Source organism: Entelurus aequoreus, linkage group LG10 (assembly GCF_033978785.1).
Source record: "Entelurus aequoreus isolate RoL-2023_Sb linkage group LG10, RoL_Eaeq_v1.1, whole genome shotgun sequence".
Taxonomy (NCBI): domain Eukaryota; kingdom Metazoa; phylum Chordata; class Actinopteri; order Syngnathiformes; family Syngnathidae; genus Entelurus; species Entelurus aequoreus.
Genome location: NC_084740.1, coordinates 61768775 through 61795370, shown reverse-complemented (window position 1 = coordinate 61795370; position 26596 = coordinate 61768775). Strand labels below are relative to the sequence as shown.

Here is a 26596-nt window from a genome sequence, read left to right as displayed (position 1 = left end):
CTTTAAATACTTGTAGCATCTTTACATACTTATAGCATCTTTACATACTTATAGCATTTTTAAATACTTTTAGCATCTTTACATACTTATAGCATCTTTAAATACTTTTAGCATCTTTAAATACTTTTAGCATCTTTACATACTTATAGCATCTTTAAATACTTGTAGCATCTTTACATACTTATAGCATCTTTAAATACTTATAGCATCTTTAAGTACTTACAGCGTCTTTACATATTTATAGTATCTTTAAATACTTATAGCATATTTAAATAGTTATAGCATCTTTAAATACTTATAGCATATTTAAATAGTTATAGCATCTTTAAATACTTGTAGCATCTTTACATACTTATAGCATATTTAAATAGTTATAGCATCTTTAAATACTTATAGCATATTTAAATAGTTATAGCATCTTTAAATACTTGTAGCATCTTTACATACTTATAGCATCTTTAAATACTTGTAGCATCTTTACATACTTATAGCATCTTTAAATACTTTTAGCATCTTTACATACTTATAGCATCTTTAAATACTTGTAGCATCTTTACATACTTATAGCATCTTTAAATACTTTTAGCGTCTTTAAGTACTTACAGCGTCTTTACATATTTATAGTATCTTTAAATACTTATAGCATATTTAAATAGTTATAGCATCTTTAAATACTTATAGCATATTTAAATAGTTATAGCATCTTTAAATACTTGTAGCATCTTTACATACTTATAGCATATTTAAATAGTTATAGCATCTTTAAATACTTATAGCATATTTAAATAGTTATAGCATCTTTAAATACTTGTAGCATCTTTACATACTTATAGCATCTTTACATACTTATAGCATCTTTAAATACTTTTAGCATCTTTACATACTTATAGCATCTTTAAATACTTTTAGCATCTTTAAATACTTTTAGCATCTTTACATACTTATAGCATCTTTAAATACTTGTAGCATCTTTACATACTTATAGCATCTTTAAATACTTATAGCATCTTTAAGTACTTACAGCGTCTTTACATATTTATAGTATCTTTAAATACTTATAGCATATTTAAATAGTTATAGCATCTTTAAATACTTATAGCATATTTAAATAGTTATAGCATCTTTAAATACTTGTAGCATCTTTAAATACTTGTAGCATCTTTACATACTTATAGCATATTTAAATAGTTATAGCATCTTTAAATACTTATAGCATATTTAAATAGTTATAGCATCTTTAAATACTTGTAGCATCTTTACATACTTATAGCATCTTTAAATACTTGTAGCATCTTTACATACTTATAGCATCTTTAAATACTTTTAGCATCTTTACATACTTATAGCATCTTTAAATACTTGTAGCATCTTTACATACTTATAGCATCTTTAAATACTTTTAGCGTCTTTAAGTACTTACAGCGTCTTTACATATTTATAGTATCTTTAAATACTTATAGCATATTTAAATAGTTATAGCATCTTTAAATACTTATAGCATATTTAAATAGTTATAGCATCTTTAAATACTTGTAGCATCTTTACATACTTGTAGCATCTTTAAATACTTGTAGCATCTTTACATACTTATAGCATCTTTAAATACTTTTAGCATCTTTACATACTTATAGCATCTTTAAATACTTGTATAATCTTTACATACTTATAGCATCTTTAAATACTTGTAGCATCTTTACATACTTATAGCATCTTTAAATACTTTTAGCATCTTTACATACTTATAGCATCTTTAAATACTTTTAGCATCTTTACACACTTATAGCATCTTTAAATACTTGTAGCATCTTTACATACTTATAGCATCTTTAAATACTTTTAGTGTCTTTAAATACTTACAGCGTCTTTACATATTTATAGCATCTTTAAATACTTATGGGTGAGGGCCGACATCCGGGCAACTGAGCTACATACGGGTTCTTCGAGCCATAGCAACCAGACTGGCGTTGAAAACAAACCGTTGCCATTACTCTTTAACCTGTCGACCTACGCTGGTTAAACCCGTCATTCTGCCTCCCAAATGCCGAAAAACTGTGTTGTTTTTGGTTGTGCTAACCACAACTGGAAACAGGGAAAACAAAGGTTGTATTTTGTTCTGCCAAAGCGCGATAAAAGCCCACAGAGACGAGACAAATGGCTCGCAGCTTTACACCGGGAAAACGAGGACGGTTCTCACTGGAGTCCCCCAAAGTCCCGGCGGGTCGTGTGTTCGGATCACTTCGTTTCTGGTAAATATAAGGAACAAAAATCCACCTTCTTAACCACAACTTGGCTATACGTCCGTGCTAATGTTGTACTTGTTGAATTTGTACCTTATAACGTTCGACAGCTGAAGTTGTTGTTGTACAAAAATAACATGCGGTATATACTATATAGTCTATAGCCTAGCTAGCTATTTTCGAAAACCGGACAACGAGGGGATACCAAAGGCAGCGTTAAGATGGACACCACCGGGAAAACGTAAGCCAGGGCGGCCAAAGAACACCTGGCGAAGAACAGTTGAAGGGGAGCTGAAAGAGATGAAGCTTACATGGGGCGAGGCACAGAGACGGGCACAGCAGCGAGATGAATGGCGTCGAGTCGTCGAAGCCTTATTTCCCATCCGGGAAGAAGAGGATTAAGTTAAGTAAGTAATATACTATATAGTCTATAGCCTAGCTAGCTATTTTCGAAAACCGGTGTCGTTTAAATTTGCACTTAACAGTTGGGTTTTTAAAAAACAATAAACCCTATAATTTTCATGTTGCCATTCAATACATGTAGCCCTCAAATCTCTCAATATTTTATACACTAACACTTGATCTTGTTGTTGATAACTTCCGCGTCTCTTTCTTAGTAGCGCGCAGGCTAAGCTAACTAGCAAGCTAAGCTAAGCCTGAGAAGCTTTCAAGTTCACTGAGACGAGTCTGACGCAAATAATACATTTTCGTTTTTTCACACGATATGCGAATAAGTAAAAATGCGTAAATGAAGGATTTAACGCCGACTTCCAAGCCACAACGCTCGTTAAATGCTTTTTCTGTCAATGCTGTGTTCGCTGTGAGCTGCTTTGTTTTCAACCAATTCCCGGTTGCTAGGGGATTGGTAGGCGGAAGTGACGTAGGTCCGCCCTCACCCATAGCATATTTAAATAGTTACAGCATCTTTAAATACTTATAGCATCTTTACATACTTGAAGCATATTTAAATACTTATAGCGACTTTACATACTTATAGGGTCTTTACATATTTATAGCGTCTGTACATACGTATAGCATCTTTAAAGCAAGCAATGTTTGTGTTCCCGAAAGAAATAAAAAAAATCTCCCCGTCGGGGAATCGAACCCCGGTCTTCCGCGTGACAGGCGGAGATACTGTCCACTATACTAACGAGGAGTATGCCAACACATGTCAGACAGAGTTTATAAACCCTGCTTGTCAGGTTGCGTCATCGCGATTCGCGTTACTGGCGGTCTGTGACGCATTTGCTAGCGGGAAACATTAAAGAATTCCTACTTTTTTCGATTGAACTTTGGTTTGTCCCAGACTAAACACACTAATAAACTCGTAATGCAACTCCTCATATAGAAAGTTTTACTTTAGTTGAGTCTTTATTTGAAGACATTATGAGACATTAAAGGCCTACTGAAATGATTTTTTTTTTATTTAAACGGGGATAGCAGATCCATTCTATGTGTCATACTTCATCATTTCGCGATATTGCCATATTTTTGCTGAAATGATTTAGTAGAGAACATCGACGATAAAGATCGCAACTTTTGGTATCTGATAAAAAAAAAGTCTTGCCCCTACCGGAAGTAGCGTGACGTAGTCTATTGAACAGCTCCTCACATTTTCCTATTGTTTACAATGCAGCTAGAGCGATTCGGACCGAGAAAGCGACGATTACCCCATTAATTTGAGCGAGGATGAACGATTTGTGGATGAGGAACGTTGGAGTGAATGACTAGAATGCAGTGCAGGACATATCTTTTTTCGCTCTGACCGTAACTTAGGTACAAGCTGGCTCATTGGATTCCACACTCTCTCCTTTTTCTATTGTGGATCACGGATTTGTATTTTAAACCACCTCGGATACTATATCCTCTTGAAAATGAGAGTCGAGAACGCAAAATGGACATTCACAGTGACTTTTATCTCCACGACAATACATCGGTGAAGCACTTTAGCTACAAGCTAACGTGATAGCATCAGGCTCAAATGCAGATAGAAACAAAATAAATAAACCCCTGACTGGAAGGATAGACAGAAGATCAACAATACTATTAAACCAGGGACATGTAACTACACGGTTAATGCTTTCCAGCCTGGCGAAGGTTAACAATGTTGTTGCTAACGACGCCATTGAAGCTAACTTAGCAACCGTACCTCACAGAGCTATGCTAAAAACATTAGCTATCCACCTACGCCAGCCAGCCCTCATCTGCTCATAAACACCCGTGCTCACCTGTGTTCCAGCGATCGACGGTGCCACGAAGGACTTCACCCGATCACAGATGCGGAAGTTAAGGTGAGTTCGGCGGCTAACGCGTCTGCTATCCATCTCTGTCTTCCTGCTTGTGTTGCTGCAGCCAGCCGCTAATACACCGATCCCACCTACAACTTTCTTCTTTGCAGTCTCCATTGTTCATTAAACAAATTGCAAAAGATTCACCAACACAGATGTCCAGAATACTGTGGAATTATGAGATGAAAACAGAGCTATTTTGTATTGGATTCAATGGGGTACCGATACTTCTGTTTCACTGGCTACGTCACGCGCATACGTCATCATCCAAAGGCGTTTTCAACCGGAAGTTTAGCGGGAAATTTAAAATGGCACTTTATAAGTTAACCTGGCCGTATTGGCATGTGTTGCAATGTTAAGATTTCATCATTGATATATAAACTATCAGACTGCGTGGTCGGTGGTAGTGGCTTTCAGTAGGCCTTTAAGCTCAAATACAGATGTGTTCTGCACCAGATTACAGCTAAATAGCTAATTTCCATCTGCAGTCCCTGGCTACCTAAATTAAAGAAATACACAAATCATGCAATACAATTTTAACATTAAAATTATACTATAGCAAGTAATCAAATTTAAAAAAGTCATAAAATGCCCTTTCATTGACACATACTTATTATACATTACAACCACCCCTCCTTTACATCATAACTAGACAATACATGCTCTTGTTCACATCTGTCATCATTTGTAAAAACAAGCATGATTTTAACAGACACACCTTACAAGTTACAACAAAAATGCTCTCATGGATAAATATAATACTAATTAAGTTGATGTGTCAAACAAGGTGGCCACCTTATTGACCGTGTGAGCAGCTTTGATTGCTCCAAAGCCACTTTTTAACTTCAATTGTGAATGAAGAGTCATCTGTTGGACTTTTCAAGTTTGTTGTGAGGTGGTTCCATTCCTTTATGGCTTTATATGAAAAGGCTGATTGTGCAAAAGAGGTTTTACATCTGGGTATGCTACACTGCCCCCTGGTGGAGGCTCATGTGTTTCTACTTGTCACAGCAGATGTAAAACTGGACAAAGTGCTTAAGTGGCGCTGGTGCAGTGTTATTTAGGATTAGATGGGCCATTCGTATTGATGCTAATCTTTGAATGTGAGCAAAATTTAACAATCTATATTTTAGGAGAACTAAACGGTGATGGTGGTGTTGTGGTTTTCGGTCAAAGATTTTGAGGGATTGTTTGTGCTAAGTTTTCATTTGTTATATGTTTGTTACCACATTGCACATTAATGAAGATATCAAATGTAAATGTGCCAGATTAGTCATTTTGCAGTGGAGAGTTGTATTTTGCATGCACTTGTTTTTGCAGTATTTGTCTGCCACATGTGGAAGGCTGCTCCGGGAAAATAATGCCTACGTTTAACCGGTCCCCGGTGCAAAAAAAAGTTGGGGACCCTCCGCTCCAGACCAGGGGTGTCCAAACTTTTTCCACAGAGGGCCGCACACTGAAAAGTCAAAATACGCAGGGGGGCCATTTTGATATTTTTCATTATAAAAACCAATACAATATATCCTTTTTTTAACCTTTAGGGCTCCCTTCAAGTGTGGTGCCGGGGCCCCGGAAGGCTTTCAGTCGCAAAAATGTTAAAAATAACATCTTTTTTTTTTATTCATTAAACGCTTGAATCAACTTCAGGTCATAGAATCCAAATTATGTTTTTAATGTTTTATGCCATTTTTTGTAAAAACCCTCTTTTTATGGCAAAAATACAAAATAAGCGCTATTTTCCCTCAAAACATTTTCTCAGTGGAGCCTTTGATGTAACATAATTGCAACCCTAAATAGGTCAACAATTCCTAATAACATTGATTTTAAATCATTATTACTTTGTGAGTGAAGAAAAAAGTCCCACTAAAATTACTGAGCATCCAAAAGGGCCCCACTCATAAAAAGTGATAGAAATAAGTCATTTATATACAGTATATATAACACCTAAGTCTCCAGATCAACTTTGGCTCTATCCGTCTACTATAAGTTTTTTGATCATTTTTTTCATGGTTTGTTTTATGCTCTTTTTGTCAAAGAAAACTTCGTTTTTGTATGCCTAACACACAAATAATGCAATATTTTCCACCAAAAATATTTAAATTTGTAATTTTTGACGTGAAGCGTGATTTTGATTCATTATTATTTTTTGGGCAGCAAAGGCTTTAAAGAAAAAAAAACAGCTTTGTGTTAATAGAGTCAAAATTGCGACGGACTCTCGTTACATTTCACCTGTTTGCTTTTTTTTTTTTTTTTATGTTTTGGTTTTATTGGGATTTTTAGGTCATTAGAAAATGTACTGTGGGCCATAAATGGCCCCCGGGCCACACTTTGGACACCCTTTGTCAGAAAAATTGTATGTAAATGATCAAAAAACTTTCCGTTCTCTGAGTTCCCAATGAACAGACAAGAGGCTGTCTTTGTTGCACCAAGCAAAGGCTTGGAAAATTTCATTGTGTACGATGGGAGGAGACGGGAGGGGGTTATCTATTGTCATCCAAGACCTGCTCAAGCTGAATCCAGGACTAGCCCAAGCCCGAGGCATCTTTTTCTTTTGTTTTCAATGTGACCAAAAACAAGAGCTGTTTACATTCCTTTGGAAGCAGATGTTGTTGTGTAAACAGGGAGTGTCCAAATAAAGGAGGAGACGTAAACCTTTTTTCGTCAGCGCGTGCTGGGATACTGTCAAAGGTTACAGTGTACAGACGACTCTCCTCAATATTGAGTCCAAATTGAATTCGGTCTCTGTTTAATTATTTGCCTCTTGTCTTGTTTAATAGATGTCATCAAAGTTTGAACCTGACACCCTTGCTCTGTACCATGGGTGTCCAAAGTGCGGCCCGGGAGCCAAAATGCTATGACTAAAACAAAATGTTTAAACAAAATAACTATAAGAGCAAACAGGTGTAATATAACCATAAAAAGATGAAATGTTGATATTAGTTTTGAAAGTTGAGGTCCAATTTAAAGGCCTACTGAAAGCCACTACTAGCGACCACGCAGTCTGATAGTTTATATATCAATGATGAAATCTTAACATTGCAACACATGCCAATACGGCCGGGTTAACTTATAAAGTGACATTTAAAATTTCCCGGGAAATATCCGGCTGAAACGTCGCATTATGATGACGTATGCGCGTGACGAAGTCAGAGTAACGGAAGTTATGGTACCCCGTAGAATCCTATACAAAAAGCTCTGTTTTCATTTCATAATTCCACAGTATTCTGGATATCTTTTGCAATTTGTTTAATGAACAATGAAGGCTGCAAAGAAGACAGTTGTAGGTGGGATCGGTGTATTAGCAGCGGCCTACAGCAACACAACCAGGAGGACTTTGTTGGAGCGCTAGCCGCGCTAGCCGCGCTAGCCGCCGACCTCACCTTGACTTCCTACGTCTCCGGGCCGCCAAACGCATCGGGTGAAGTCCTTCGTCCTTCTGCCGATCGCTGGAACGCAGGTGGGCACGGGTGTTGATGAGTAGATGAGGGCTGGCTGGCGTAGGTGGAGAGCTAATGTTTTTAGCATAGCTCTGTGAGGTCCCGTTGCTAAGTTGCTAAGTTAGCTTCAATGGCGTCGCTAACACAGCATTGTTAACCTTCGCCAGCCTGGAAAGCATTAACCGTGTATTTACATGTCCACAGTTTAATAGTATTGTTGATTTTCTATCTATCCTTCCAGTCAGGGGTTTATTTTTTTGTTTCTATATGCAGTTAAAGCACGATGCTATCACGTTAGCTTGTAGCTAAAGCATTTCGCCGATGTATTGTTGTGGAGATAAAAGGCACTGAATGTCCATTTCGCGTTCTCGACTCTCATTTTCAAGAGGATATAGTATCCCAGGTGGTTTGAAATACAAATCAGTGATCCACAATAGAAAAAGGAGAGAGTGTGGAATCCAATGAGCCAGCTTGTACCTAAGTTACGGTCAGAGCGAAAAAAGATACGTCCATCACTGCCTCTCAAGTCATTCACTGTAACGTTCCTCATCTACGAATCTTTCATCCTCGCTCAAATTAATGGGGTAATCATCACTTTCTCGGTCCGAATCTCTCTCGCTCCATTGTAAACAACGGGGAATTGTGAGGAATACTAGCTCCTGTGACGTCACGCTACTTCCGGTACAGGCAAGGCTTTTTTTTATCAGCGAGCAAAAGTTGCGAACTTTATCGTCGATTTTCTCTACTAAATCCTTTCAGCAAAAATATGGCAATATCGCGAAATGATCAAGTATGACACATAGAATGGATCTGCTATTCCCGCTTAAATTTAAAAAAATCATTTCAGTAGGCCTTTAAGGCGGTGTCTATCCACAGTATATATGAGCGGGACAAGACCGGAGAAGGAGAATGAATGAAAGATTGTAATGAAGGATACTGGCATGAAGGGACTTTCCTTTGGTCAGCTCATTGACTCGCTGAAGAATGTACGGAGTCACGTCTCTTCCTCTGATGCTTTTAGCGCTGAGGGAAACAATGAAGCACAAACAAAGAAGATATTTCAATTGCAGATGTAATGTCCTAACATGGAGCTGATAATTGAGTAGTATGATGTAAAAACAAATCTTGATCTCCTTGTTAGAGAGCAGAAAGTTGCGTAAAAACTATCCATCCATCCATCCATCTTCTTCCGCTTATCCGAGATTGGGTCGCGGGGGCAGCAGTCTAAGCAGGGAAGCCCAGACTTCCCTCTCCCCAGCCACTTCCTCCAGCTCTTCCCGGGGGATCCCGAAGCCTTCCCAGGCCAGCCGGGAGACATAGTCTTCCCAACGTGTCCTTGGTCTTCCCCGTGGCCTCCTACCGGTCGGACGTGCCCTAAACACCTCCCTACGGAGGCGTTTGGGTGGCATCCTGACCAGATGCTCGAACCACCTCATCTGGTTCCTCTCCATGTGGAGGAGCAGCGGCTTTACTTTGAGCTCCTCCCGGATGACAGAGCTTCTCACCCTATCTCTAAGGGAGAGCCCCGCCACCCGGCGGAGGAAACTCATTTGGGCCGCTTTTACCCGCTATCTTGTCCTTTCGGTCATGACCCAAAGCTCATGACCATAGGTGAGGATGGGAACGTAGATCGACCGGTAAATTGAGAGCTTTGCCTTCCGGCTCAGCTCCTTCTTCACCACAACGGATCGATACAGCGTCCGCATTACTGAAGACGCCGCACCGATCCGCCTGTCGATCTCACCATCCACTCTTCCCTCATTTGTGAACAAGACTCCGAGGTACTTGAACTCCTCCACTTGGGGCAAGATCTCCTCCCCAACCCGGAGATGGCACTCCACCCTTTTACAGGCAAGAACCATGGACTCGGACTTGGAGGTGCTGATTCTCATCGCAGTCGCTTCACACTCGGCTGCGAACCGATCCAGTGAGAGCTGAAGATCCTGACCAGATGAAGCCATCAGGACCACATCATCTGCAAAAAGCAGAGACCTAATCCTGCAGCCACCAAACCGGATCCCCTAAACGCCTTGACTGCGCCTAGAAATTCTGTCCATAAAAGTAATGAACAGAATGGGTGACAAAGGGCAGCCTTGGCGGAGTCCAACCCTCACTGGAAATGTGTCCGATTTACTGCCGGCAATGCGGACCAAGCTCTGACACTGATCGTACAGCGAGCGGACCGCCACTTTACTAAGGCCGTTATTTAATAACGCCGTTATCGCGAACACTGACTGTAACTGGAACGACACCATGTCAGAGCGTTGGTGGTATAGTGGTTAGCATAGCTGCCTTCCAAGCAGTTGACCTGGGTTCAATTCCCGGCCAACGCACACCTTATGTTGCTGTTTTCCTACTTTGTTTCCTCCAGGGCTGCCTGTATGGCCTCCTCGATCTGCTGGCCTGCTGCGGCGTGCTCCTCAGGGATGGGCACGGCTATGAGGACGCCACTCTGGACGCCCAATGAAAGAGCGCTTTCTGAAGGGACATTTGACGAAGATGTTGACCCACCTCAGTCGTGCAGGACATGGAAATAGTCACCTACCAATGAGTTCTGCGGCTTTGTCAGGATTGCAGACTTGATACGGCGACGTGAAACCGCTCGATGGGGAGAAGAATGCTGGAAATTCCTTGGACGATCCATAGGTGGCGACACAAACACCCTGTGTCTCCTGATTGGAAAGTTCCAGTTACACTTAGAAGAATTCATTCTGAATACCATGCAGACATCTTACCAGGTACTCCAGTGTGCGGCCGATGTCCAGAATAGACTTGACGCCAGCCGACACCACGGCGATGGGAGTCCTGCTCAGTTCTGTCAGATCAGCACTGATATCCAGACCTGCACAAATAAGTACAAATAATGTTAGAAAATTATAACAATACAGCAACTGTCCGCCCTGAGATGGGTAGGTTGTGAGTTCAAACCCCAGCCCAGCCATACCAAAGACTATAAAAATGTGAGCCATTACCTCCCTGCTTGGCACTCAGCATGAAGGGTTGGAATTGGGGGTTAAATCACCAAAAATGATTCCCAGGCGTGGCCACCGCTGCTGCTCACTGCTCCCCTCACCTCCCAGGGGGTGATCAAGGGTGATGGGTCAAATGCAGAGAATAATTTTGCCACACCTCGTGTGTGTGACAATCATTGGTACTTTAACTTAACCAAACATTGGAATCTTTGTTACATCAAGAGGTTTGATTTATGTCACCATCCGGTGGCCAACTAAAGTAACTGCCTTTAATTGTACTTTCACTCCATTGGTGTGCAGCGTTTACTGATATGACCCACTCCAAACAACCTTCCCTAGTCATGGCGCAGTGAAAAAAAAGTCAACACAAATGGTCACACAACCTGCTCAATGAAATTTGTGGCTATTATAAAAAAATGTCTAATCAACATAAAACATTTTTTTAAATGACACTCATTTAAATCCATCGCAAGGGATGATGGGAAAAGTGCAAAATACTTTCTCCACACTTATCCATGTTTGGCACATTTTAGCTGCTTGATATTTCTGATTGATTAAGGAGGTTGTCATGCAAGTAAACAAGGTTGGAGTTTAACTTTGTTTTGTATACAAATGAATGCATTGTAATTGTCTAGAAATTGCAACAAGAAAAAGAAAAAAATCAGCAAAAATATTTGAAGGTGATAGAAGAGCAAAGGAAATACAGATAATTGAACTGACCAATCTAAGTGTAAGACTAGATGTGACCAATCTAAGTGTAAGACTAGATGTGACCAATCTGAGTCCAAGACTAGATCTGGCTAATCTAAGTCTAAGATTAGATGTGACCAATTTAAGTCCAAGACTAGATGTGACCAATTTAAGGCTAAAACTAGATGTGACCAATTTAAGGCTAAAACTAGATGTGACCAATCTAAGTCCAAGACTAGATGTGACCAATCTGAGTCCAAGACTAGATCTGACCAATCTAAGTGTAAGACTAGATGTGACAAATCTAAGTCTAAGACTAGATGTGACCAATCTAAGTCTAAGACTATATCTGACCAATCTGAGTCCAAGACTAGATCTGACCAATTTAAGTGTAATACTAGATCTGACCAATCTAAGTGTAAAACTAGATGTGACCAATCTAAGTCTAAGACTAGATGTGACCAATTTAAATCCAAGACTAGATGTGACCAATTTAAGTCTAAGACTAGATGCGACCAATCTAAGTCCAAGACTAGATGTGACCAATCTGAATCCAGGACTAGATGTGACCAATCTAAGTGTAAGACTAGATGTGACCAATCTAAGTGTAAGACTAGATGTGACAAATCTAAGTCTAAGACTAGATGTGACAAACCTAAGTCCAAGACTAGATCTGACCAATCTAAGTGTAAGACTAGATCTGGCCAATCTAAGTGTAAGACTAAATGTGACCAATCTAAGTCTAAGACTAGATGTGACCAATTTAAGTCCAAGACTAGATGTGACCAATTTAAGTCTAAGACTAGATGTGACCAATTTAAGTCCAAGACTAGATGTGAACAATTTAAGTCTAAGACTAGGTGTGACCAATCTGAGTCCAAGACTAGATCTGACCAATCTAAGTGTAAGACTAGATGTGACCAATCTAAGTGTAAGACTAGATGTGACAAATCTAAGTCTAAGACTATATCTGACCAATCTGAGTCCAAGACTAGATCTGACCAATCTAAGTGTAATACTAGATCTGACCAATCTAAGTGTAAAACTAGATGTGACCAATCTAAGTCTAAGACTAGATGTGACCAATTTAAGTCTAAGACTAGATGCGACCAATCTAAGTCCAAGACTAGATGTGACCAATCTGAGTCCAGGACTAGATGTGACCAATCTAAGTGTAACACTAGATGTGACCAATCTAAGTGTAAGACTAGATGTGACAAATCTAAGTCTAAGACTAGATGTGACAAACCTAAGTCCAAGACTAGATCTGACCAATCTAAGTGTAAGACTAGATCTGGCCAATCTAAGTGTAAGACTAGATGTGACCAATCTAAGTGTAAAACTAGATGTGACCAATCTAAGTCTAAGACTAGATGTGACCAATTTAAATCCAAGACTAGATGTGACCAATTTAAGTCTAAGACTAGATGCGACCAATCTAAGTCCAAGACTAGATGTGACCAATCTGAGTCCAGGACTAGATGTGACCAATCTAAGTGTAAGACTAGATGTGACCAATCTAAGTGTAAGACTAGATGTGACAAATCTAAGTCTAAGACTAGATGTGACAAACCTAAGTCCAAGACTAGATCTGACCAATCTAAGTGTAAGACTAGATCTGGCCAATCTAAGTGTAAGACTAGATGTGACCAATCTAAGTCTAAGACTAGATGTGACCAATTTAAGTCTAAGACTAGGTGTGACCAATCTGAGTCCAAGACTAGATCTGACCAATCTAAGTGTAAGACTAGATGTGACCAATCTACCGTAATTTCCGGACTATAAGCCGCTACTTTTTCCCCTCGTTCTGGTCCCTGTGGCTTATACAAGGGTGCGGCTTATTTACGGCCTGTTCTTCTCCGACACCGACGAAGAGGATTTCGGTGGTTTTAGTACGCAGGAGGAAGACGATGACACAATGATTAAAGACTGACTTTTCATATACCGGTAGGCTGGTTATTTTGATAACGTACAGGCGAGCACTTTGTATTACTTTGCACCGTTATATTATTTGTACTCTGCACGAATGCTGTTCGCCATGTCAAAGATGTGAAAGTTTGATTGAATGATTGAAAGATTTATTGTTAATAAATGGGACGCTTTGCGTTCCCAAACAGTCATCTCTGTCCCGACAATCCCCTCCGTGGTAGCAGGAACCCCTATATACTACGGTAATTACACATCAAAACCCTGCGGCTTATAGTCGGGTGCGGCTTATATATGGAGCAATCTGTATTTTCCCCTAAATTTAGCTGGTGCGGCTTATAGTCAGGTGCGGCTTATAGTCCGGAAATTACGGTAAGTGTAAGACTAGATGTGACAAATCTAAGTCTAAGACTATATCTGACCAATCTGAGTCCAAGACTAGATCTGACCAATCTAAGTGTAAGACTAGATGTGACCAATCTAAGTCTAAGACTACATGTGACCAATTTAAGTCCAAGACTAGATGTGACCAATTTAAGTCTAAGACTAGATGTGACCAATTTAAGTCCAAGACTAGATGTGACCAATCTGAGTCCAAGACTAGATCTGACCAATCTAAGTGTAAGACTAGATCTGGCCAATCTAAGTGTAAGACTAGATGTGACCAATCTAAGTCTAAGACTACATGTGACCAATTTAAGTCTAAGACTAGGTGTGACCAATCTGAGTCCAAGACTAGATCTGACCAATCTAAGTGTAAGACTAGATGTGACAAATCTAAGTCTAAGACTATATCTGACCAATCTGAGTCCAAGACTAGATCTGACCAATCTAAGTGTAAGACTAGATGTGACCAATCTAAGTCTAAGACTACATGTGACCAATTTAAGTCCAAGACTAGATGTGACCAATTTAAGTCTAAGACTAGATGTGACCAATTTAAGTCCAAGACTAGATGTGACCAATCTGAGTCCAAGACTAGATCTGACCAATCTAAGTGTAAGACTAGATCTGGCCAATCTAAGTGTAAGACTAGACGTGACCAATCTAAGTCTAAGACTACATGTGACCAATTTAAGTCCAAGACTAGATGTGACCAATTTAAGTCTAAGACTAGATGTGACCAATTTAAGTCTAAGACTAGATGTGACCAATCTGAGTCCAAGACTAGATGTGACCAATCTAAGTCTAAGACTAGATGTGACCAATCTAAGTGTAAGACTAGATGTGACAAATCTAAGTTTAAGACTAGATGTGACAAACCTAAGTCCAAGACTAGATCTGACCAATCTAAGTGTAAGACTAGATCTGGCCAATCTAAGTGTAAGACTAGATGTGACCAATCTAAGTGTAAGACTAGATGTGACAAATCTAAGTCTAAGACTATATCTGACCAATCTGAGTCCAAGACTAGATCTGACCAATCTAAGTGTAATACTAGATCTGACCAATCTAAGTGTAAAACTAGATGTGACCAATCTAAGTCTAAGACTAGATGTGACCAATTTAAGTCTAAGACTAGATGCGACCAATCTAAGTCCAAGACTAGATGTGACCAATCTGAGTCCAGGACTAGATGTGACCAATCTAAGTGTAACACTAGATGTGACCAATCTAAGTGTAAGACTAGATGTGACAAATCTAAGTCTAAGACTAGATGTGACAAACCTAAGTCCAAGACTAGATCTGACCAATCTAAGTGTAAGACTAGATCTGGCCAATCTAAGTGTAAGACTAGATGTGACCAATCTAAGTGTAAAACTAGATGTGACCAATCTAAGTCTAAGACTAGATGTGACCAATTTAAATCCAAGACTAGATGTGACCAATTTAAGTCTAAGACTAGATGCGACCAATCTAAGTCCAAGACTAGATGTGACCAATCTGAGTCCAGGACTAGATGTGACCAATCTAAGTGTAAGACTAGATGTGACCAATCTAAGTGTAAGACTAGATGTGACAAATCTAAGTCTAAGACTAGATGTGACAAACCTAAGTCCAAGACTAGATCTGACCAATCTAAGTGTAAGACTAGATCTGGCCAATCTAAGTGTAAGACTAGATGTGACCAATCTAAGTCTAAGACTAGATGTGACCAATTTAAGTCTAAGACTAGGTGTGACCAATCTGAGTCCAAGACTAGATCTGACCAATCTAAGTGTAAGACTAGATGTGACCAATCTACCGTAATTTCCGGACTATAAGCCGCTACTTTTTCCCCTCGTTCTGGTCCCTGTGGCTTATACAAGGGTGCGGCTTATTTACGGCCTGTTCTTCTCCGACACCGACGAAGAGGATTTCGGTGGTTTTAGTACGCAGGAGGAAGACGATGACACAATGATTAAAGACTGACTTTTCATATACCGGTAGGCTGGTTATTTTGATAACGTACAGGCGAGCACTTTGTATTACTTTGCACCGTTATATTATTTGTACTCTGCACGAATGCTGTTCGCCATGTCAAAGATGTGAAAGTTTGATTGAATGATTGAAAGATTTATTGTTAATAAATGGGACGCTTTGCGTTCCCAAACAGTCATCTCTGTCCCGACAATCCCCTCCGTGGTAGCAGGAACCCCTATATACTACGGTAATTACACATCAAAACCCTGCGGCTTATAGTCGGGTGCGGCTTATATATGGAGCAATCTGTATTTTCCCCTAAATTTAGCTGGTGCGGCTTATAGTCAGGTGCGGCTTATAGTCCGGAAATTACGGTAAGTGTAAGACTAGATGTGACAAATCTAAGTCTAAGACTATATCTGACCAATCTGAGTCCAAGACTAGATCTGACCAATCTAAGTGTAAGACTAGATGTGACCAATCTAAGTCTAAGACTACATGTGACCAATTTAAGTCCAAGACTAGATGTGACCAATTTAAGTCTAAGACTAGATGTGACCAATTTAAGTCCAAGACTAGATGTGACCAATCTGAGTCCAAGACTAGATCTGACCAATCTAAGTGTAAGACTAGATCTGGCCAATCTAAGTGTAAGACTAGATGTGACCAATCTAAGTCTAAGACTACATGTGACCAATTTAAGTCTAAGACTAGGTGTGACCAATCTGAGTCCAAGACTAGATCTGACCAATCTAAGTGTAAGACTAGATGTGACAAATCTAAGTCTAAGACTATATCTGACCAATCTGAGTCCAAGACTAGATCTGACCAATCTAAGTGTAAGACTAGATGTGACCAATCTAAGTCTAAGACTACATGTGACCAATTTAAGTCCAAGACTAGATGTGACCAATTTAAGTCTAAGACTAGATGTGACCAATTTAAGTCCAAGACTAGATGTGACCAATCTGAGTCCAAGACTAGATCTGACCAATCTAAGTGTAAGACTAGATCTGGCCAATCTAAGTGTAAGACTAGATGTGACCAATCTAAGTCTAAGACTACATGTGACCAATTTAAGTCCAAGACTAGATGTGACCAATTTAAGTCTAAGACTAGATGTGACCAATTTAAGTCTAAGACTAGATGTGACCAATCTGAGTCCAAGACTAGATGTGACCAATCTAAGTCTAAGACTAGATGTGACCAATCTAAGTGTAAGACTAGATGTGACAAATCTAAGTTTAAGACTAGATGTGACAAACCTAAGTCCAAGACTAGATCTGACCAATCTAAGTGTAAGACTAGATCTGGCCAATCTAAGTCTAAGACTAGATGTGACCAATTTAAGTCTAAGACTAGATGTGACCAATTTAAGTCTAAGACTAGATGTGACCAATTTAAGTCCAAGACTAGATGTGACCAATTTAAGTCTAAGACTAGATGTGACCAATTTAAGTCTAAGACTAGATGTGACCAATCTGAGTCCAAGACTAGATCTGACCAATCTAAGTCTAAGACTAGATGTGACCAATCTAAGTGTAAGACTAGATGTGACAAATCTAAGTTTAAGACTAGATGTGACAAACCTAAGTCCAAGACTAGATCTGACCAATCTAAGTGTAAGACTAGATCTGGCCAATCTAAGTCTAAGACTAGATGTGACCAATCTAAGTCTAAGACTAGATGTGACCAATTTAAGTCCAAGACTAGATGTGACCAATTTAAGTCTAAGACTAGATGTGACCAATCTAAGTCCAAGACTACATGTGACCAATCTGAGTCCAAGACTAGATCTGACCAATCTAAGTGTAAGGCTAGATGTGACCAGTCTAAGTGTAAAACTAGATGTGACAAATCTAAGTCTAAGACTAGATGTGACCAATCTAAGTCTAAGACTATATCTGACCAATCGGAGTCCAAGACTAGATCTGACCAATCTAAGTGTAAGACTAGATGTGACCATTCTAAGTCTAAGGCTAGATGTGACTAATTTAAGTCCAAGACTAGATGTGACCAATTTAAGTCTAAGACTAGATGTGACCAATCTAAATCCAAGACTACATGTGACCAATCTTAATCCAAGACTAGATCTGACCAATCTAAGTGTAAGACTAGATGTGACCAATCTAAGTCTAAGACTAGATGTGACCAATCTAAGTGTAAGACTAGATCCGACCAATCTAAGTGTAAGACTAGATGTGACCATTCTAGGTCTAAGACTAGATGTGACCAATTTAAGTCCAAGACTAGATGTGACCAATTTAAGTCTAAGACTAGATGTGACCAATCGAAGTCCAAGACTATATGTGACCAATCTGAGTCCAAGACTAGATCTGACCAATCTAAGTGTAAGACTAGATCTGACCAATCTAAGTGTAAGACTAGATGTGACCAATTTAAGTCTAAGACTAGATGTGACCAATTTAAGTCTAAGACTAGATGTGACCAATTTAAGTCTAAGACTAGGTGTGACCAATCTGAGTCCAAGACTAGATCTGACCAATCTAAGTGTAAGACTAGATGTGACCAATCTACCGTAATTTCCGGACTATAAGCCGCTACTTTTTCCCCTCGTTCTGGTCCCTGTGGCTTATACAAGGGTGCGGCTTATTTACGGCCTGTTCTTCTCCGACACCGACGAAGAGGATTTCGGTGGTTTTAGTACGCAGGAGGAAGACGATGACACAATGATTAAAGACTGACTTTTCATATACCGGTAGGCTGGTTATTTTGATAACGTACAGGCGAGCACTTTGTATTACTTTGCACCGTTATATTATTTGTACTCTGCACGAATGCTGTTCGCCATGTCAAAGATGTGAAAGTTTGATTGAATGATTGAAAGATTTATTGTTAATAAATGGGACGCTTTGCGTTCCCAAACAGTCATCTCTGTCCCGACAATCCCCTCCGTGGTAGCAGGAACCCCTATATACTACGGTAATTACACATCAAAACCCTGCGGCTTATAGTCGGGTGCGGCTTATATATGGAGCAATCTGTATTTTCCCCTAAATTTAGCTGGTGCGGCTTATAGTCAGGTGCGGCTTATAGTCCGGAAATTACGGTAAGTGTAAGACTAGATGTGACAAATCTAAGTCTAAGACTATATCTGACCAATCTGAGTCCAAGACTAGATCTGACCAATCTAAGTGTAAGACTAGATGTGACCAATCTAAGTCTAAGACTACATGTGACCAATTTAAGTCCAAGACTAGATGTGACCAATTTAAGTCTAAGACTAGATGTGACCAATTTAAGTCCAAGACTAGATGTGACCAATCTGAGTCCAAGACTAGATCTGACCAATCTAAGTGTAAGACTAGATCTGGCCAATCTAAGTGTAAGACTAGATGTGACCAATCTAAGTCTAAGACTACATGTGACCAATTTAAGTCTAAGACTAGGTGTGACCAATCTGAGTCCAAGACTAGATCTGACCAATCTAAGTGTAAGACTAGATGTGACAAATCTAAGTCTAAGACTATATCTGACCAATCTGAGTCCAAGACTAGATCTGACCAATCTAAGTGTAAGACTAGATGTGACCAATCTAAGTCTAAGACTACATGTGACCAATTTAAGTCCAAGACTAGATGTGACCAATTTAAGTCTAAGACTAGATGTGACCAATTTAAGTCCAAGACTAGATGTGACCAATCTGAGTCCAAGACTAGATCTGACCAATCTAAGTGTAAGACTAGATCTGGCCAATCTAAGTGTAAGACTAGATGTGACCAATCTAAGTCTAAGACTACATGTGACCAATTTAAGTCCAAGACTAGATGTGACCAATTTAAGTCTAAGACTAGATGTGACCAATTTAAGTCTAAGACTAGATGTGACCAATCTGAGTCCAAGACTAGATGTGACCAATCTAAGTCTAAGACTAGATGTGACCAATCTAAGTGTAAGACTAGATGTGACAAATCTAAGTTTAAGACTAGATGTGACAAACCTAAGTCCAAGACTAGATCTGACCAATCTAAGTGTAAGACTAGATCTGGCCAATCTAAGTCTAAGACTAGATGTGACCAATTTAAGTCTAAGACTAGATGTGACCAATTTAAGTCTAAGACTAGATGTGACCAATTTAAGTCCAAGACTAGATGTGACCAATTTAAGTCTAAGACTAGATGTGACCAATTTAAGTCTAAGACTAGATGTGACCAATCTGAGTCCAAGACTAGATCTGACCAATCTAAGTCTAAGACTAGATGTGACCAATCTAAGTGTAAGACTAGATGTGACAAATCTAAGTTTAAGACTAGATGTGACAAACCTAAGTCCAAGACTAGATCTGACCAATCTAAGTGTAAGACTAGATCTGGCCAATCTAAGTCTAAGACTAGATGTGACCAATCTAAGTCTAAGACTAGATGTGACCAATTTAAGTCCAAGACTAGATGTGACCAATTTAAGTCTAAGACTAGATGTGACCAATCTAAGTCCAAGACTACATGTGACCAATCTGAGTCCAAGACTAGATCTGACCAATCTAAGTGTAAGGCTAGATGTGACCAGTCTAAGTGTAAAACTAGATGTGACAAATCTAAGTCTAAGACTAGATGTGACCAATCTAAGTCTAAGACTATATCTGACCAATCGGAGTCCAAGACTAGATCTGACCAATCTAAGTGTAAGACTAGATGTGACCATTCTAAGTCTAAGGCTAGATGTGACTAATTTAAGTCCAAGACTAGATGTGACCAATTTAAGTCTAAGACTAGATGTGACCAATCTAAATCCAAGACTACATGTGACCAATCTTAATCCAAGACTAGATCTGACCAATCTAAGTGTAAGACTAGATGTGACCAATCTAAGTCTAAGACTAGATGTGACCAATCTAAGTGTAAGACTAGATCCGACCAATCTAAGTGTAAGACTAGATGTGACCATTCTAGGTCTAAGACTAGATGTGACCAATTTAAGTCCAAGACTAGATGTGACCAATTTAAGTCTAAGACTAGATGTGACCAATCGAAGTCCAAGACTATATGTGACCAATCTGAGTCCAAGACTAGATCTGACCAATCTAAGTGTAAGACTAGATCTGACCAATCTAAGTGTAAGACTAGATGTGACCAATTTAAGTCTAAGACTAGATGTGACCAATTTAAGTCTAAGACTAGATGTGACCAATTTAAGTCCAAGACTCGATGTGACCAATCTAAGTTCAAGACTAGATGTGCCCAATCTAAGTCCAAGACTAGATGTGACCAATGTAAATCTAAGACTAGATGTGACCAATCTAAGTCCAAAACCAGATGTGACCAATCTAAGTCTAAGACTAGATCTGACCAATCTAAGTCTAAGACTAGATCTGACCAATCTAAGCCTAAAACTAGATCTGACCAATTTAAGTCCAAGACAAACAGTCCAGTTGCGATGTTTCTTTAGATTGTTCTTAGCTTTGAGATCTTACTGTTCTGTCCGTCTCTGTGCACTCCCCCGATGCCACCAGTGACAAACACCGGGATGCCAGCCCGGTGCGCTGCTATCATGGTGGCCGACACGGTGGTCCCCCCCGAGAGCCCCTGAGGAACACGTCAAGTGTGGTGGTCAAATACGTGGCAGGCCGATGCGCAGCTTTGAGTGTTGCAGGCTCACCTGACTGACAACATAGGGCAGGTCTCGTCGAGACACCTTCATGGAGCCGTCGCAGCGGGCCAAGAAGTCCAGCTCCCCTGAAGACAGTCCGACGTGAACTTTGCCCCTAATCACTCCAACAGTGGCGGGTGTGGCGTTTTCAGCTCGCACAATGGCCTCCACCTCTTGAGCTGTTCTGCAATGACACACTCATCATGATGGTAGAACACATTCCTTCACCACATTGCATACCTGAGGTTGTGAGGATAGGGCATGCCGTGAGTGATAATGGTGCTCTCTAGCGCCACCACCGGTCGGTTTTCCGCCAGCGCCTGTGACACTGATGGGTGAACTCTGAAGACACCGTCTAAAAGAAGTCATCCTCGTCATTATACGTGTGTACAATACACTCCTTTACTAAAAGACTACTCACCATTGTTCAATATTGACAGTCCTCTTCTGAGGACCAGTGTGCTCGCTCTCTTCAGCATATCTCTTCTTGACGACATAAGAGGGCACATTTTCTTTTACATTCTAAATATTGCATGCTTTAAAAGTACAACCTGTGGCCTCAGCAGGGAAATGAGAAGGGCAATATTACAAGCACCGGCTAAGGACAACGTGTGTGCCAGCATGGGGCCTATAGCTGCCATGGAAGTTCTTGGATTTTACAATACAGTGTGGGAGGCTGGAACTTTGCCTCCAAGTTGGACATAGGTGGTGATTGTCCTGACAAGAAAGCCAGGGAAGGATCCTACTAACCAGAGCAATCATAGGCCTATAGGGCTGACCTCCCACTCGGGGAAAGTCCTGGAGAGGATGATTACTGAGAGGCTAATGCACATTGGGGAGAGTAAAAGGATTCTTTAGGAGAGGAAGGGGAACTATGGATTCTGTAACATGTTTGGAAGCGCATATAAGGAAAGCTCAAGTTAATAAAGAGTCAGTGTTGGCAGTATTTTTTATGCAGAGAAGGCTTACGACATGGTCTGGAAGGAGCGACTAATAATCAAGTAAGGGTTGATGGTCTCAGGCCATTCAATCGGTTGCAACTGGACTGTTTGGTTTGTCTTAAAAGCCTACTTGAATGAGAGGCCAAACGTCTTCAAAGACAAGCCAAACAGTCCGGTTGCGATCGATTGAATGCCCTGAGATGACAAAGACCTGATGGATGAGAACATCCATAGACCTTAGGGTTGATGGGTATCTCGGGTCGAACTTGGAGATATATTAAAGATTAGGTTTGTACAGGTCAGAGAACTATCGGATACTCCCCAAGGGAGTGTGATTTGCCCAATCTTATTTTCTTTTACAATCGATGACATCTTTGAACATGCTGAAGGCAGTATGGGCGTTGATTATTTCCAGATGATGACGCTTTATGGAAACGTGCTAGAAATGTTTGTCACATCACAAATAACATTCAAGAGGCACTAAGTGTGGTGGAAGAATGGGCTTATCGGTGGGGAAGAAAACAATTATAGTGTTCACATGGAAAAGGAGAGTGCTTGCGTATGGCCAGGTAGTAGAACAAGTCAATTCATGTAGGTCTTTGGGTATGTGGATGGACACTAGGCTAACATGGAAGGAGGAGGGTGGGCACCAGCAGAGCAGCCATGAAAAGGTTTTGCATCGCTACGGTAAGGGCGATTTTAGACTATGCATGTATGGGTCAGCAGTCTGTTCAAATATTGGAACCAGTTCAGACACGAGCCCTGAGACTTTCAGGACAACTCCTCTTTCTGCACTCCAGGTGGAGACGCCATTGCAGTTGAGGTCACTCTGAAATACAGAGCCCTACAAGAAGGGTGATGTTACCATCCTGGGAGAGCAGGGAGCTCAATATGAAAGTTTTGCATGGAGGAGCAGGAAAATGGCAGAAGACATCAAATTAACACAAATGCAGTTTCCTTTATCAAGACCTTCAACAATTACTCCTACATGGTTGCTCCCTGCAGCTTCGATGGATATTTGGCCTCGGTATAAAGCCAATGGTCAAGAGCTCAGTGGAAGGGTGGTAGTAATGTTTGAAGACCGTTGGAGTCCAAAATGCTTAATCCAATATTTACGGACATATCGAAAGATCCAATCACATGAAATACAGGCTCTGCTTTTTTAGTACTAAGGCTGCGGATTGCAGTTCAAGAAAGAACAACGAAGAAGAGTCACAGCTAAAAAAAGGTGATAGTCTGCTCGGACTGAAGGTCAGCGTTAATCTCTATTCAAAATTTTAGGTCGCAAAACAGACAAGATATAGTTAATGACATACATGAAATACTGTTCAGACTTAGAGTTGGATCTTAGCTGTCGAACCTAAGGTTCCTACGGGTTCCGGCTCACACAGACATAAAGGGCAATGAATTGGCAGATCAGCTGGCAAACCAGACACTAATGCTAGACCAGCTCTCAGTAAGTCAGAGGAAAAATCCTGAATTAAAGAACATATTTTAAAAGAGTGGCAATCACATTGGGACATATAATATACAGAACACAGTAGGAGCGGGAAGAACTGTAAGGGGGAGCACAAAAGAGGAAGGAATCATATCACACGTTATATTACGACACTCCAGACTGAATAATTAAATACTTCCATCCATCCATCCATTTTCTACCGCTTATTCCCTTCGGGCTCGCGGGGGGTGCTGGAGCCTATCTCAGCAACAATCGGGCGGAAGGCGGTGTACACCCTGGACAAGTCGCCACCTCATCGCAGGGCCAACACAGATAGACAGACAACATTCATACTCACATTCACACACTAGGGCCAATTTAGTGTTGCCAAAGTAAATACTTTCAAACACTAAATTAAATACTAAATACTTCATAAGTAAACACCTAAAAGGATTATGTGAGAGCTGCAATGAGGTAGAGTCTGTGGAACATGCATGGGAAATAAAAAGGAGAAAACTAAGAGAGGAAATGACAGCAGCAACCAGACATTTTGAGTAAAGTTCTAGAAGAGGAACTATAATTTGGTATAAAATGTCCTCCATGCTCCACCTTCAGAGGGACACGCTTTAGAAACTGACACCCAAATTCTAGTGCAGGAGATACTCAGGACCTGTTTTTTTCTAGCCCTAATTCAGTCCTGGTGGAAAACAGGTCTTCATCAGACTTCAATCAATCGTATAACCCAATAAAACAATACATCTAAACGAGTGTATGATGTGTGTCTTACCTTCTCCACTGCAACAGAAAAATGGAAGATAGACTCTCGGTAGGCCTGAACTTTGACCCCCCAGCACTGTTTACACGGCCAGCGAGCATCGGCCAGATACTCTGCTGCTCAACTACTCCAGAACTGGCTCATTGTGGGCTAAAAAATCAACTATAAGAACACAAAACACACGGAAATAAAGATATTTCTAGTTTCGCCGATGTATATAATAACAAATAAAATTGATACATTAAAAGAGTATATAATGAGATTGTAAATAAATAAGGCTATAATCAGAGTTTTTGCACCAAAAAAAGCCATTTATTACAAATAAAAAGTCCATTCATTCGACATTTTATTTTGACAAAAAATACAATATTCCATTTTTTATTTGCCAATAAAAAAGTCCATAATGACATGTTGTGCCATAAAAAGGTTTCTGCTAACTATGGTACAGTACACCTAAACACACAGTCGTTCCTCGCCACGTCACGCCTCAAACATCCACTTTCACCACATTTCCTTCTGAAATGTTCTAAATGAAGTATTTCCAAGTGCAACAATGTATGGCTAAACAAATTGAATACATCAATACTCAAGTAACAATTAGTATCGTGGCCACTGATTGGCTCAGTTTCTTGTAGCGTTATTATATTGGATTTAGAGTGTAAAGGAGACTAAAGGGTTTAGAGAACTCTTATCAGTTGACAAACTTATTTGTAAAGTTGGAAACATTTTTTATGCTCCTGCTATGACAATGTTTAGATTACAATGAACCAGGGCCGGCCCGTGGCATAGGCCGTATAGGCAAATGCTAAGGGCGCCGTCCATCAGGGGGCGCCACGCCAGTGCCACAAATGTTGGAGGAAAAAAAAAAAAAAGAAAAAAAAGTTGGTACTATTATTTCTAAATACATAAAATAATCCCAAGTTAATTAAAATGCAAAGTAAAGCCTATTTAATAGAAATATTATTTGTTACAACATTACGCCCCCCCCACCCCCCCCCCCCCCCTCCCCCCGGCACGGTGCGCCCCCTCCCTTCCCGTATCATGACTCTTTTTGGACGTCACCACATAAAAAAAATAAACACAAGATGTCAAAACGGCCAAAACTGTCAGGTGCCCAGGGGAGAAAAGAAGAGGAGAAACGAGAAAAAGACAGAGGTAGCAGGTAGGTAACGTTAGCCTACATGAAATTATTTGTCTGTTACAGAATGTGATAGTAACCTGTCTTTTTAGCATTAAGCTAATGTTACATGATTCGGCAATTGCTAATCAATAAATAGCTAGTTCTGTTTTAACGTCGGGTTAATATTGTGGAGGGGGCTAAATTGTTATGGAAAATAATAATGTAACGTTAGGTAATTACAGTACTCCCTGGTGTGCAGTAATTTGTAAGTCATTCTAGTTAATGCAATATTAAAAAGCACAAATAGAGAACTCTGTGGGATCCCCTTTTTTGTAATATAGTTGTTAAAGTCATACTGGTTTGATATCTTGTTTTGTGCAGTGCCTTATTTATATTGTATTTTTAATTTATTTTATGCAACTTGTTGACACGTTTTATTTTGTGTTTATGTATGTAAAAAATATTGTATTTCATATATTCATTTTTTATTTTTTGTATTCATTTATTTATCCATATTTTTTTTTATCTTGTTAACTATTCTGATTGTTAATTTGCTTTCTTTAAGTAAAAAAAAAGGTCAAAGACCAAGCTATTTGGTTTCTTGTGAGTATATACACTTCACTGCCGATGTGGGGGGGGCGCCACCTAAAATCTTGCCTAGGGCGCCAGATTGGTTAGGGCCGGGCCTGCAATGAACTATTTTGCGGAAAAGTATTTATCAGAGTCATGTCTAAATCCTATGAACAGCGACCCATAAGGGACTGTGGGGATGATATTATTCTAATGCAGTGATTCTCAAACGGTGCTGGTACTTGGGCTCTA

At 39.9% G+C, this 26596-nt stretch overlaps 1 protein-coding gene and 2 non-coding genes across 4 annotated transcripts in view; 1 reads left to right on the top strand and 2 right to left on the bottom strand.

Moving 5' to 3' along the window:
- Positions 1-24675, bottom strand: part of zgc:136858 (uncharacterized protein LOC678543 homolog) — a 42403-nt gene extending 17728 nt beyond the window's left edge. For both annotated transcript variants that reach the window (XM_062059661.1, XM_062059662.1), the window contains exons 1-9: positions 24667-24675; positions 21922-21986; positions 21741-21855; positions 21510-21684; positions 21325-21436; positions 10698-10804; positions 10508-10634; positions 10320-10440; positions 8900-8985 (exon numbers count right to left, since the gene is read on the bottom strand). In XM_062059661.1, the coding sequence (XP_061915645.1) occupies positions 8900-8985; positions 10320-10440; positions 10508-10634; positions 10698-10804; positions 21325-21436; positions 21510-21684; positions 21741-21855; positions 21922-21979 (901 nt within the window). In that variant the 5' untranslated portion in view covers positions 21980-21986; positions 24667-24675. The remainder of the gene's footprint in view (positions 1-8899; positions 8986-10319; positions 10441-10507; positions 10635-10697; positions 10805-21324; positions 21437-21509; positions 21685-21740; positions 21856-21921; positions 21987-24666) is intronic.
- trnad-guc (transfer RNA aspartic acid (anticodon GUC)) lies at positions 3322-3393 on the bottom strand. The gene has a single exon. It is a non-coding gene; the product is annotated as a tRNA-Asp (tRNA).
- Positions 10224-10295, top strand: trnag-ucc (transfer RNA glycine (anticodon UCC)). The gene has a single exon. It is a non-coding gene; the product is annotated as a tRNA-Gly (tRNA).
- Positions 24676-26596: the final 1921 nt, after the last annotated feature.